The sequence below is a fragment of the Morone saxatilis genome, unplaced genomic scaffold (assembly GCF_004916995.1).
Source record: "Morone saxatilis isolate NCDOM2014 unplaced genomic scaffold, NCSU_SB_2.0 Contig23, whole genome shotgun sequence".
Classification (NCBI taxonomy): Eukaryota; Metazoa; Chordata; class Actinopteri; family Moronidae; genus Morone; species Morone saxatilis.
In genome coordinates, this window is record NW_023339796.1 from 14200025 (window position 1) to 14214492 (window position 14468).

Genomic DNA, 14468 nt, shown 5'->3' on the forward strand with positions numbered 1-14468 from the left:
GTCGATCTCGTTTATGTGATTTCTATATGCCGCTTTTAAGGGTTTAATTTTAACTGTCCACTGACCCTTTCTCTTTTCATTTTATATTTCTCTTTAATTCTAATTCTGTGTCAGACTTTCCTCAACACTCATTTTGTCCTTTCAGCACAAAACGTAGTTATTATCCAGAGTGCACTTTTTTAAAAAAATACTTTTTATTTGGCCTTAAATACGACAGCAACATTCTACCATCTTAAAAACAACACATAGATAACTTAACACAGTTGACTACATACATAGTTTACATACTATAGCTATGACGTCTTAAGTGGCAGCACATATACAAAATCAGTGGTAAAAATAAATTCATCGCTTTTGACTTCATAGACAGTCATACAAGCACACACACCCACAATCGGAACAAAGGAAAGAAAACATAGAAAGAAAAAGAAGAAAACAAATTATATTTTAACTTATATTTTAAATGCAGTCACCCTCACTCACAACCAGGTGAATGGAGGTGTATCTGTAAAGGGACTGAGCTACAAACACACAGTGGTGCTGTAACACCAATTCCACAGTGTCAGTTTTCTATTATTTTAAATATATGGGACGTCAAGGAATGGACACAGTCCCCCCATCCAGATGTTTACAGTACAAATAAAATGGTGAAACAAAATCAACCATACCAAAGTAGAAACATGTTAGATAATTTAACATAAAAAACAGAGATACCCCATGACAATTCAAATGTCACCAAGATGGGTGAACAATATGTGTAGAATTACAGTAGTAACCCCTAGTCTTTCTTGTTTCATAGAGCACAAGACTAACAGAAATGTCAGTACACCAGTTAATCTCCTTCACCAAAATGTTCCAAAAATGTGGCCTTCAACTCCACTTCTTGAACACTAGAGGGCTCTCCTGGTCAGCAGACGCTGTAGGTCAGATGCAAGCAGGAGCAAGTTCTGGGAGCACCTCCACTACTCAGTCTTATGTCCCCCGCATCAGTGTAATACGGCACCCTTCATGACAGCCACATGCTTCCCAAAGCCTAGCGCTTGATCACCACCTGCTCAAAGGCTCCAGCTGCCACCCTGAAAGAGAATGCCACAATGTGTTACGTGACAGGAAGAGAGGGTAGTTATCAGATCTGGCTGCTGTGCCGTCTTGTATGTTTAACGATGTGTTGTGAAATTTAATCTTAACATTAAATTTTACATTTTAGAAACAAACAACGTGATGACCAGTCATGTGGTTAATAAAAAGACACTGCATAAGAACCCCCATTTAGCATATGTGCAGTGAATTTATATTTGCAGTAAATGCCTGGTGCGTGGCACCCACATCCCACAGTTACATAATCACACCCACCTCGTGTGCTGGCTTCCTAAGGCTGTACTCCCACCAGGACCAACAAACAAGCTGAGCCCCTCCTCTGCAGCAATAGACACATACACACACATTAGAAATAAGGATAGTGACAATCAGTGCACTGTAAGGGTTTGAATGGCTCACAATAGTTTCTAGAACATCTAAAAATAAATGACAATTGATAGGGGAACACTGTAGGGGAAGTTGGTGAGGCAGGTGACAAAGCAGCATCCAGAGAGTTAGTTTATAGTTGAGGAACCATCAAAAATGTGTTCAACAGAGTCACCATTTCTTAACACAATGAATGATCCTCTACATTAACTCTGTGGTTAAGGGCAGGGCTTTGTAACATGACTGCCATATTGTGTGCTCAGCTATCAGTGAGGTTAACCTGCCCTTGTGATATTCATAGGAATGATATGTAACTTAAACTCTGTTATCCTTAATCAAATAGACTTTTATTTAGGCTGGTCATTATGTAAGTATGGTCTAAACTGAAGCACAATGTATGATTTGCCATCATAAATGTCTAATCATCATTTATCATTTGAAGGAAGTACTTAAAGACATTGCGTTGTTGCATTGCGACACCTCAAAGTAATCTGATCCCATCAGCAAGATGGTAGGCAACTTTCCAAGACAGCCTTCATAAGTCCACTAAGTTAGAGATTTGGTGTACACACCCTCTGCACTGGAGTCCAAGAAGCCATGACTAAAATCCTGGCTCTGCAGGATTTTCTCTATTATGTCATCAGCATCCACCCTGGTGGCATCAACTCTCTTCAGCTGATTCTCCATTGAGTTCTGCTTCACTAAATGTCTAATGAAGAAACAGAAACAGCATGGAATATAACACAAATGTGCTTCATAAAAAATACTTAGACTGGACCAAAATAGTTTTTCTTTATGAAATGTTTTAAAATCAGAAAATAGACTTAAAATTGTATCATATTCAGACTATGGTAACCATGTGTATTACTTTGGAACTTTAGCAGGGGTAGAGGGGTGTTCGGGTGCATGGTGACAGGTTGCATAGACTGGGGGAGTGGTCCTGCTCTCCCTTTCTCCTCTCTCCCCCTGGTGATCATTGGTTTCCAGGATGCTGCCGATGCCTGTGGAGGCAGAACCTCCTGACGCGCTTCGCCGATGGCTCAGATCTGTTAAACTGGAGTGATTAGAGCTGTAACCTACCGGACAGGAGAGAAAGCACACTGAGGTTATTTGTATGATTTGTTTAACCGGTGGGGTAGTAATGTTGATTTTGTTTGAAGGGAATAAATATGTGTCTCTTTGTTTGGTACCTGAGATTTTTGACTGCTGACTTGCATGGCTGGGTGTTCTAGAGTGACCATAAGCTACCAGCTCCTCTGGAACGGATACTGACTTTCCATGAGTCTCTAAATGAAAAAACACCCACAAGTATAAGCAAAACAGTTGTACACACAGCTTCTGTGTTCAGAGGAAGTGTTTATTCTTTATGATACTTTGTATTCAGAGGCTAATGAAAAGAAAAAAACGATTTAGAAAATTTTACTGTTGACTACTGTAAACCTTGACTACTAAAATCTTGCTATTGTAAGGAATAGCAAACTCTTCTCAGCCTCAGAGTCTGTATGCACATACCAGTGAGGGAATGGGATATGTGCATGTCCCCTCCCTTTCTGTCCTCAAGGAGACACTCTGCTACAGCCTGTGGGATTCCCAGAGTCATAGCTGTAGATGGAGGACTAAAGGGAACACAGGAAAGACTGATGTTACTGAGAAGCAGAGCGGTGTCTGAAGTGTTCCTATAACTGCTTTATCAATAACGTTGCATATGTTTACCTGCATGCTGCTACCCAGGAATTGTCTAATCTTTCCATAAACAACAACTTATGCCAACCAAATCACAAAATATTGCCCATTGCGATAATGAAACTCACATATTCCTCTGCTTCTTAGTCAAAAAGGTGAATAGCTTAGAACTGCAGTAACACTGGGATGTTTTTTGTTTGTTTCAGCCTATACACGTCATTAAGTTGTTGTTTTATGCTGATGCAGACATCAAATACACCTTTAAATATTAACAAATGCTGTAATGTGTAATGATTACACTGCAGATATTTAAACACATCAGCAATAAAACATCAAAGACTCTCTGATTAAATTATACATGAATTATAAGTGGATAACTTATACAAGTCTATTAAAATAGAGTGACAATCACTTTTCAACAATGTCCGGTTTAGCAGACAGGAAATCACTCTTGTTGGCTGCTGAGATGCAATGTTAAACAGAAGAATGAGGGCGGAAAGGTAGACAAAGAGTGACAGACACACAGTGAAAAAAAACTGAGCGTCATCTTTCTTGTTATACTGCTGTAAATCCTCCACACTCTATGAGTAACACTGCGTGGGATGAATGACTAGGCCACACTTGAGTTTACACTTTAGACATCTCCTAGGCAGCAGCGTGTGTATTATTACATCAGCAGGGCGTTGGGACATGAAAGAATACAGGGAAAGACTTGGTGCTGGTTGAAGAAAGCTAACTGTGTACACATGTGACAGGCTTTCCCAGGAGTGTGATGTTACACCACGTCCTTCGTGACAAACTGCTCTACACACACAATACAACCTCTGGGCTGAGCTGATCATATATCAGCTGTTGTTATTCACTGAGGTTTGGCACATTAATGTCTGGGTGAGGTGTTATCAGCTCCCAGATAAGACTGTGATAAGATCTTAACCAGAAAATAATACTTCATGACTTTAAACTTCGTAGGTAATATTGGAGATAATATAGGAGAGTGCGTTTTCAGTTAGGTGACAAACAGGATATGATAGAAACACTTTCCTCTGTGGTTAGATGCAGACATTTCTATTTGGAGTACAGACTTTCTTTGCAACCACAACTAGGTTAAACATTTTGCGGACAAGTCGACATTTCCTCAGTTACGAGTTTGAAACTGAACTGATATTCAGACTTTTAATGATGATTGATAAACAGACGCACAAAATCAAAATGAGCTCTTACGTTTTAAAACAGGGGTCTCCGGACATAAGCTGTGTGGTGATGACAACCTGTAACAGGAAAAATCACAAGAGTAATGTCAGTTTTGGGCTGACAAGCAAACCTTTAGTTTGAAAAGGGTTGCTGTTCTCTATCTAAAGCATGCAATAAAAATGCCATTGCAAATTCCCATGGCTCAGACAGTTTATAGATGACAGGCTCTGACATGTACTGAGCCTATGACGTCAGGTATTTTAGCGTTCCCATGCATAAATCAAACTTTTTTGATTGGAGTGTCTGCTGATTAACTCCATAAATGACGACTTGCTTCAGAATAGCAAGAACAGGTTGTGGGCGTATCTTTGTTCTGGCTAAATAACAGCTATGCATTAAAACACTGCCACACCTTCAGAATTGAGTTGTCTTGTCTGGTGTTCTTGGTGTCATATCCCTCTAGGAGACACCGCCGTGTAGTGCTGCCAGATCCAGCAAACTCAGACAGGTTCAAATCAGCAAAGCCCAGCTGCACGGAGATAACAGAGATCAAGAGTTTGAATCATTTGAGTTTACATTGTTAGATATACAATTTTACTGAATATAAATTGTATTGAACAGAGTCTGTGAAGTTTCCTCTGTTTGTGAGTGTGAGCACTAATAATCTCTTAGTACATAGTGTCTTCCTGTGGTAATGTGGTATTATAAAACATTCAGTAATCAACACATGAAGAAATACAACCCAGCTCAGGTTTTTGGAAACACAACCTAATGCTTTAGCTCATAATTAAAGTTACTGGTTAACATAGTGTGGGGTTTTGATTTACAGATTTTTTAATTAGTAACCACAGCCGGAAACTAGAAATAAAAACATTGTCAGTAAATAGACCAACCGAAAGGTGCTCCAAGGGCACTTGGAGGCCGACTGCTATCGCATTCATTTCATGATAAGACCGCTCTAATGGATCTCTGGTACTTAAGCTGCTCTGTTTACAACAAATGCCTGTCAACAGAAGTATTACCTTTGCAAACGTTTTTCCACCCTTCAATTCCTAAAATGACAAAAAAAACACAAGAATTAGTGAGAATACATTTCCCCCTTTTCATTACTATGTCACACACTAACTTTCATTAAAACATTTGCGACTCTTTGCAGTGTGACCATTGCAACAAAGCACTTGTGGTTACAATTTAACAGTGAACTGTCTGGACTCTGCTATGGAACATGCATTTTTGTAGTGTCAACAAAAAAGAGCTTGATGGCAGAAAAAAATGTCCTGTACCTTGCGGACAGACACCCGGCACAAACAGGGGTCTAGTACACCTGTCCCAGCACTGGCACTCATCTTACACATGAAGGAGAATCTCTTCTTCCAGTGCACACAGTTGGCTTGGACTGACTCCCTGTGAGAGAAGCACATTTAAAAACACTACTTTACACGCAAACTAAAACACACACTGAACACTGAAAGAGCACATATTAATCACACATCTGCCAGAGCTATGTGGTGCATTTTTTGAACTAAAATGTGAATATGTAAAAGAACGTAGTGGTAGTTAATTTAGTCTGTGAAATGAGCTTGTGGTCTTCCACAAGGCTTTGAGCTTTCTGCTACAAAGTTATATTAGATGATGGGGCAACAGGACAGTTACATGCTATTATGTATGAATGTTGACCTCACTTCTGTGATGGGATGCTAACTGTACTTGATATATATATTTTAAAAGAAAACAGGCCTTTGAGACAAATGAGAGTTTAATTTTGGGCAATATTAGTAAATTTGACTCCACAGGGCAGAAACAGACAGCAGAATGCAGAATAGACAGTGCTGATCATTGGCAGCAGCATTAAAGGGGGCGAAGCTTCATAGTATGTGTTTGCCACTAGGATATAAAAATGTTATTGCAGCTTCATAACATTGAGATCTTTTAGGGGTTTTAGGAGTCTTTTAAAAAGAATAGCGGTATAAACATAACTAACCTAAAATATGAATCACCATAACACCCATACATCATAAACTAGACAGTCGCTATGCCTGTATTTGGAAAGAAAAATGACAATAGTTGTGGTTGGAGCAGGATACAACTAAGAATACAGAGTTTACACTGTAGCTTTTTAGGAACAGTCACCATGGTAAAGTCATTGGGTTAGCGGTTGTGTGTCCGTTTTTCCAGTGACTCATTTCAAAATGCACCAAGCAGTTTTAATGACAGGCCCGAGGGGATTAACCGTGCATGCTCTCTTGCAATGGGGAAAAAATAAGTTTGTGGTTGTCACTGTCAGAAAGAGAAACAATCCCATAATAATGTTCAGATGAAAGAGAAAGAAAAATTAGCCGGAGACAAATTCGCCACCATAACAGTCTGTTCTATTGAACAATCGTACAAAAGTAGTTATTATTATTATAAACTTTTTAAATCTTTTTTTTATTTACTTCCAACAATTGTAGACTGTGTACACAAATTAAGTTCCTCACGAAAATAATATATCATTTAATAAAGTTATTTAGATTAAATTCAACCTAACGTTACTTGTTGCTTAGCAACTGAACTGTGTAAATAAGGGCTAACGAAAAAACTATTTCCATTCTTTAAAAAAGTAGCTGTCGTTGCCTTTTACATGTATTTCAAGTGCTACACAAGACTGGGTGAGCTATAATCTTTTAAATATCGTCCTTGTGAAAACAAAATTAAATCATGTTGAGGCAGAAATCCCCTTTAGTGACATCTCTCAGCCCGCTGCGTTGTACTGTTTCATACAGTCTGGCTGTGCTCTAACGTTAGTTAACATACGGTTTCCTGCTCAGCTTTGTATAACGTTAGTTAACCCGGTGGATAGTTATAATAGTTAGTTACTGTGCAGCTACACGTTAACTACACATTCATTAACGTTAACGCCGTTAGAAGCAACGTCGACACAACAAATGGGAAAAAACGAAAAACGACAAACTAAACAGTCGCTTAAAATGGTCAAAAACAAAACACAAGTTTAGCTTAAATTTAGAACAACCGGTAAACTGTCGCTATAAATAGCAAAACTTCTTACCGAGACGACTCTTCAGCAAAGCCTCCATCTAGGAGTCTAACTTTGCAGAATAAGACTCCGTTTACGAAGGGAACCGAGGACAACTCCTCCAGGTCGAAGTCCACTTTGAATTTAAACCTCTTTTTCTTCGTGAGAATGAACGACATGGTGTATCCTTGAACCGTGAGCAGAGACCGGGTCACAACAAGCCCTGAGTGCAGCGGTATAAAGCTGACAGACAGCTGAACACTTTCCCCCCGCTCCGTGCTCACACTGCTGCTCTCTCAGCTGCTGCCTGCTGCCCTGACTCTGCATTCAAAGTTCAAATCTCCTCCTGCACACACCCACCGAAAAACACACTGCATGACGAGAGGGACAACCCGCGGTTTGATTGGACACTGCTGCTGCTGCTGCAGGGAAAAAAACAGAGAAATACCGAGGTCACGGTTGTGGTGGTGGTCATTCAAAACGCCCACTGGAAGGAGAAATATACTGTTGTTGTCTGCGTTATCAGCACAGGCTACAGTGAAAGGTTAATGCAATGCAGTCACATTTCTCCCGTGACCACAAATGTGGGAAAATGAGAAGTGGGATTCATAAAGTCAAGACAGCGTCCATTCAGCTGATATGTGACTAAAAAAGACAATCTGTCTGAACACCCAACAACCAACTCAGGTCAATTCAAAGGGGCTTTATGGGAAATATATAGATAAAGTATAAAATGTATGTTTAGAACAAAAATGAACTTAAACCAGAAAAACCTCACAAATACAAACAAGTGAGAACTTTTTAAAAGGTAATTGTGTGTGTGTAGGTCACTCCCTGTCCCTCAGGTTGTGGCTTATTAATACATATTGGGCAGCACTATATGCCCTGTCTCCTTCTCCTTTGAGTGGTCATTGAAATCTGGGTTTAATTTGTCAAAATAATGTGTCATATACTGATTATATTATTATTACTAATGCATCCATAGCTAAGCAGCATTATAATGTTGTATCTGGTCGAGGTGGGGACATTTTATCCCCTTATATATTGTTGAGTAGTTCAGTCTATAGCAGTGCATCAGCATTTTACAAACTGTCCATATGTTTTATACTTAACTACTTAAACACTTGAGTTATTGGTACTTTCAACCACTCTGTCTGAAAGCCTAAATATACTTTATACAACAAATTAAAAATGGCCAGTTTAATAAACACCTCTGACAGTCTAATAACAATTCAGTAAAATGAATCAGTCTATAGTTGAATTGAGGGGCCCAGAGACGCCACACACAAGGCCCCTAACTGTTTTATATGAGGAAACACCGCCCTCTAGCGGCCAGCGGCGGCGCTGCGCTGTGGGAAATACTACACCGAGTGTTTCTGCACCGACACGTCCTGCTAGATGAAGAGATTACATTTCTCCTGTAAGGCTCACCATCTCACATCACACGGGACGAGGGTTGAAAAAAAACGTCGAGAAGGTTCACTATTAGAAGCAGAAACCGGATTATGCATATGGTTAATCCGGGGATTATTTATTTGCCATCTTTCCTCTATTCCGTAGAAAACAGCGACGCAGCCGTATCGCTCCGCCCTCAGCTGCTGCAGTTCCTCCTCAGTCGCTCCGGAATACACCTTTGCACGGGACAGCCTGCAAAATAAAGTCACTGGAAACCCGTTGTCTTCATCGCGAAAGCAGAGCTCGTATTGGACTTTAGCAAGGTTTAGTATTGCGCCTCAAAATGGATTAATGATCAGATCCGGACTGCACGCCGCTTCCACAGTAGCGCTACAATGTATCCGACGTTACGGACGTTTTTACTATCAAATGCCCGGTGCTGGGATGCCGACAGTAAGAGGTCATACCAGGACCTGTTCGAGAGGCTTGATACCAATAAAGATGGGAAGGTGGACGTGGCTGAATTACGAGCGGGCCTCAAGGCGATGGGCATATTCCGACTGGGTGCTGCACAGGTACATTCAGGGACCGTGGGGCTCCTGTATTGACAAGAGTTTTTAGGGTTTGGCCTGCTCGTTTTGCATGAAATTCCATAGTGTGACTGTGTTGCTGGCTGTGTGTGTGTGTGTGTGAGAGAGAGTCACTCTGATACGCTGCACCAGGAGCAGGCACATGAACCATTCGATTTTTTTTATCTCATCTTTGCAGAAAATCGTGTCGTCTGGTGACCAAAACAAAGACGGGTGCCTCGACTTCAACGAGTTCTCCAAATATCTGAAAGATCACGAGAAGAAGCTGCGCCTGACATTCAAGAGTCTGGACCGAAATAACGATGGTAGGAGCTGAGGGGCTGCAGGAGCTACCTCACTGTAAAAATACTTGGCATAAGTGTCCACACGTAGGACACATGCCAGTGGATGTTTACAGAAGCACATACTCTCTGTTTGTACTGCAGCATGTTTGAGTTTTTTCTTACTGTTGTGTCAGGGCGCATTGATGCTTCAGAGATCCAGCAGTCCCTTGCAGAGCTGGGCATGGACGTCAGCAGAGAGAATGCCCTAAAAATACTACAGAGGTTTGACCTCCACTATTATCCACTGTATCATGTTCTTATTTACGTACAAATATTGCTATCTGGCTTTATCTGGCTCAGAGTTGTGCTTATTACCATGTAACGCGACATAAAAGGTCAGTAGTTCACAGGTGAAGATGTTGTCTGTGTCTCCTCAGCATGGACATTGATGGGACCATGGTGGTGGACTGGAACGAGTGGAGAGAACACTTCCTGTTACACCCGGCACAGAACCTGGAAGAGATCATGCGCTACTGGAAACACTCCACGGTACGGGACGCATACACACAAACACTGCTAAATACACTCTGTAGTCAAATACAGATGCAACTGCGGTGGGGTAAATCATGTGACGCCTAGTCCTCTTCTGTCAGATATTATGGATTTTCTCTGCAGTCCGTATTTTGGCAGCAGCTTTTAAAGACTGGATTGTCCAACATAATTAGGTCGCAGCACTACACTCTGTTTCCCTCAGCTTGCTCCTCCAACTCTAGTGCTAATAAATATGTCATTGACTGGTTTGTTGCTTCTCCTGCACAAGATGTTTGCTCGCTCATGAGCAGAACAGTGCCTCTCTTCTGTTTCTAAATGTTTAGAAATGTTAAAGTCTCCACTGCATTACACATTTATGGTTTCTTAAATAACAAACCCAGTCAAAGCTGCGTTGTCATACCACAGTAGTGACCACAGGACACACAGCTAACTGCACCAGCCATTGCAGTTCCCTGCAGAGTTGCATCAAATTGCCACCGCTCCATGTTTGCCACCGACACATTTATGCTTTTGGAAAAACATTGGACATGTTGATCTGACACAGCTGAAGTGTGCAACACGAGGGTTCAGTCAGCTCAGTGATTATGGTTTCACAAGCACTTCTAGCTAAAGGGCAAGGAGCTCAACTCATTGTTTGTTTGTTAGAACAAACAACTCATGCAGTTTTATCCTGTTTTTCACAAAATATGTAGTGAAAAGAAGCAAGTTATGCCTCTTATGTGTTCACTACCTTGAAACGTTTCATTCAAGGTTTTGTAAACGTTGCCCTCATCTCCAGCGTACAACTGGTAATTTGGCAAGATTGAAATAGGTGTTGCTGTCAGTGTGAAAATAGACCTCAAAAAGAGAAGTGCTTGTGACTTGTAGCTTCCTGAGAAAGACACATTCTCAAAGGCCAAATAATTCTGATATTACATGTTACAGTGTGATATGTTACAGTATCTATTGTGGCCACAAACTTTGTTTATAGCTCTGACAAGAGCAATTTTGCTGACACACATGGTGTCCATGAGTAAAGGTGATTTGAGTACATTTGTTTATGTAATCACTAGGTGCTGGACATAGGTGACAGTCTTGCCATCCCAGATGAATTCACAGAGGAGGAGAAGAGCTCAGGCGGCTGGTGGAAGCAGCTTGTTGCAGGCGCAGTGGCAGGGGCCGTCTCTCGTACGGGCACTGCCCCTCTGGACAGAATGAAAGTCTTTATGCAGGTGAAATATATATGAACGAAAATGTATTCTTTCCCTCAGGGAGATCAGTTAAGAAACAGAATAATGTGAACAGTCCTGCAAACACTATATATTTGAACTGCAGGTTCATTCTTCTAAGACCAACCGGATAAGTCTGATTGGCGGCTTCAAGCAGATGATCCTAGAGGGAGGTATAACTTCACTGTGGAGGGGGAATGGGATCAACGTTTTAAAGATCGCGCCCGAGACGGCAATCAAGTTCATGTCATACGAGCAAGTAAGGGACTGAAAGCTCTTGATGGTATTCATTACAGTTTTAAAACATAATAAAAACATGACATAACAAATATTTAGAGCGCATATTTATCTTCTTGCCGTTTGTATGTTTCCTGTAGTATAAGAAGTTATTATCATCAGAGGGCAAGAAGATTGAGACACACAAGAGGTTTATGGCTGGCTCTTTGGCTGGGGCCACAGCACAGACAGCCATCTACCCAATGGAGGTAAGACAACTGTTGCATCACTGTTTCATCATACTGTCTCGTTCAGGACATGCATTAAAATAAACAAAGTCAGCTTTTTGTGAAGTTCCCCCCAAAGCTTCAAAATACAACACTTGTTTTTCTTTTTTTATCTCTTTAAGGTGTTGAAAACTAGACTGACCCTGAGGAAAACTGGCCAGTATTCAGGAATGTTTGATTGCGCCAAGAAGATCCTGAGGAAAGAAGGTGTCATGGCTTTCTATAAGGGCTACATTCCAAACTTAGTGGGCATCATTCCCTACGCTGGGATAGACCTCGCTGTTTATGAGGTATGCAGGCTGTGTGACGTATTCAGGCTGCTTTGGTGATATTTCACAACAGAGTGCACTTTGTTAAATTAAACTAATTTGTATGCACGATAAACCAGTTCATCTTGGATTGCAGGGCCACATTCAATTAAAATCAGAGGAAATTAATCTTTGTGCCATGCGGATGTATAGTAGTTAATTGTTTTCCAATCTCCTGGCACCATTTTCTGCTGTGTCTCAGAGTCTGAAGAATGCCTGGTTGTCGTACCACGCCAAAGACTCGGCTAACCCTGGAGTTCTGGTGTTGGTGGCCTGCGGGACCATGTCTAGTACCTGTGGCCAACTGGCCAGCTATCCGCTCGCTCTTGTGCGCACACGGATGCAGGCACAAGGTAAACTCAGTCTGACATTTCATAACAGTGATGACAAAACTTACATGGCACATAATACACAGTATTCATAGTATCTTTCACGATAGGCGATATGTTTATGTGGTGAAAAAGGTCTGTAAAGGTACCCCATATTTTCTGTAAACATACGCAAAAAATCTTCAGGTGCAGAACAATAATGTCACTGCAGAAAGAGGAAAAGTCTGCACACTGATTGGCTGTACATATTTATTTTCAAGGCAACATTCCGATCTGAAGAAGAGCTTGCAGACCAGAATGTTGCCGCCTTAGAAGTTCATCAGTGTGCAGACTTTTTGTTCTCTCCAACGTACACTTATTTGGGGATGCAAACGTTGTCCAGCATAGCTGCTATTAATATACAGTACAAAAATAAACAACATGCACTTCTGACTCTCTAACTTACTTTTTCTCTCCAGCGTCTATGGATGCGTCAGACCAGTCCTCCATGAGTAGTCTGATAAAGAAGATCCTAGCCAAAGAGGGCTTTTTCGGACTCTACCGGGGCATCCTGCCAAATTTCATGAAAGTCATTCCGGCTGTCAGCATTAGCTACGTGGTTTACGAGTACATGAAAACTGGCTTAGGAATCAAATGATGCTGCAAGTGAATGAAAAGAGAACTTGTACTGACTTGAAAATGCCTGAAATTACTCCAAAACAGACATCAAGCATACAGAGCATGACTTCCACCAGCACAGGAGTTCAGTGGATGGGAAGCTGTATGTGTCCCACTAAGAGATGTCTGTCAGTAGCTAAAGCATTTATCAGTTGTGGTCCGCATGCTTTAATTCTTATCCTCTTCTCCTTAGTCCTTAATTTACACACCGTTCCAAACAATATTTGACAAGATACTACTGTACATAAAGAGTAGAAAATATAATGGGTTGTTAAAAATCACCTTAGGGCACTCTTTTAAAACTGTGATCAAGCCAGAATGGTAGCTCAGTGGGTGCTTTTTGGTAACAAAGGAAATATTTTCCCTAGACAGGTGGAGCTTATGGTTAAGAGTTAATTGTCTTACTTTAACTAAGAATGAGGACAATTGACACTGTGCCAATTTAGGTGCTAAAGTCCACACTTTTTTTGAGGTAATTTAACACTGTTTCAAGTAGTAAACACTTACCCCAGAGTGACATCAGTTTCAGACATCAGCTGTCAGCTAAAAATAACTGGCCCTGAAACATCAATAACTCATCAACACTGGATCTTGTGCAATGTGAAAATCACTAATTCCACCTTCTGAGTGTTATTTTCATCCTTTCCATGTGCCTTACAGCCACTCCATGTGAACTTTCTGACATCTGCAAATGTGCTTTTTTTACTATATATACAGTGTATTTATATACTGTATATATTTGTTTTCAGCTACGGTTATTTATGGGGTTTTGGATGATGGTTACTAAATGGTAACACACTGTAAGAAAACAGTAATAACTGGTCATTGGACTGAAATTGCAAGGAGCATGTTTATTTGTCTCGTGTCTCTTCATGTCAACACTTCAACACCTCTACCATCCAAACACACACATACACATCCACAACAGGATACTGCTCCTTTTTAACATTTTGTTATTTGTTCTTTCAACATAGCCCAAGGTTGGGAAAGCTTTATTTACCATGTAAGATGACAATCAGCCCTTTTTGTCATTATTATAAGTTACATTCATGTGGATTTTATCACTTAAATAGAGGTTTAACACAGGGGAGCTTTTCATTACGCTAACTTATGCTTCCTTCTTAAGGAAGCAAGTATGGACACGCATTCGCAACATGAAAAGCACCCATGGTCTTTGCTAGAAGGGTTATGTGAGAACAATGGTGTGGTGTCAAGTTCAGCTCTTGAGAGAGGGGATCACTGGTGTGAAGATCACTGAGATGTGTTAACAGCTCCACCTAATGGTTAATAAAGGCAAAACACATGGACATGT

The 14468-nt window shown here is 40.8% G+C and overlaps 2 protein-coding genes across 2 annotated transcripts; one reads left to right on the forward strand and one right to left on the reverse strand.

The window, feature by feature from the left end:
* Nucleotides 1–182: 182 nt before the first annotated feature.
* Nucleotides 183–7693, reverse strand: LOC118335149 (protein FAM102B-like). The gene is made up of 11 exons (XM_035671358.1): nt 7385–7693; nt 5622–5742; nt 5361–5390; nt 4751–4867; nt 4369–4415; nt 2977–3080; nt 2655–2750; nt 2333–2540; nt 2037–2173; nt 1354–1417; nt 183–1076 (listed from the first exon to the last, which is right to left on the reverse strand). Exons 1-11 carry the CDS (start codon nt 7528–7530, stop codon nt 1034–1036), a joined length of 1113 nt encoding a protein of 370 aa, XP_035527251.1. The 5' UTR covers nt 7531–7693; the 3' UTR covers nt 183–1033.
* A 1031-nt stretch (nt 7694–8724) lies between these two features.
* Nucleotides 8725–14010, forward strand: LOC118334240 (calcium-binding mitochondrial carrier protein SCaMC-1-like). Its single transcript, XM_035670082.1, has 10 exons — nt 8725–9321; nt 9515–9641; nt 9794–9881; nt 10037–10148; nt 11204–11362; nt 11466–11618; nt 11737–11844; nt 11985–12152; nt 12373–12523; nt 12958–14010. The coding sequence occupies exons 1-10, from the start codon at nt 9142–9144 to the stop codon at nt 13134–13136; spliced, it is 1425 nt and encodes a 474-aa protein (XP_035525975.1). The 5' UTR covers nt 8725–9141; the 3' UTR covers nt 13137–14010.
* The last annotated feature ends 458 nt before the right edge of the window (nt 14011–14468 follow it).

Bases quoted from the DNA above. Each gene is read 5' to 3' on its own strand.
- LOC118335149 (XM_035671358.1), bottom strand. From the start codon at position 7,530: ATGTCGTTCATTCTCACGAAGAAAAAGAGGTTTAAATTCAAAGTGGAC. The intron at 3,081-4,368 runs GTAAGAGCTCAT...TGTTCCCTTTAG, and splicing joins GGAGACCCCTGTTTTAAAAC to TCCTCCATCTACAGCTATGA. The intron at 2,174-2,332 runs GTAATACACATG...TTTCTTCATTAG, and splicing joins ACCCCTGCTAAAGTTCCAAA to ACATTTAGTGAAGCAGAACT.
- LOC118334240 (XM_035670082.1), top strand. From the start codon at position 9,142: ATGTATCCGACGTTACGGACGTTTTTACTATCAAATGCCCGGTGCTGG. The intron at 11,363-11,465 runs GTGAAATATATA...TTTGAACTGCAG, and splicing joins GAATGAAAGTCTTTATGCAG to GTTCATTCTTCTAAGACCAA. The intron at 11,619-11,736 runs GTAAGGGACTGA...TGTTTCCTGTAG, and splicing joins AGTTCATGTCATACGAGCAA to TATAAGAAGTTATTATCATC.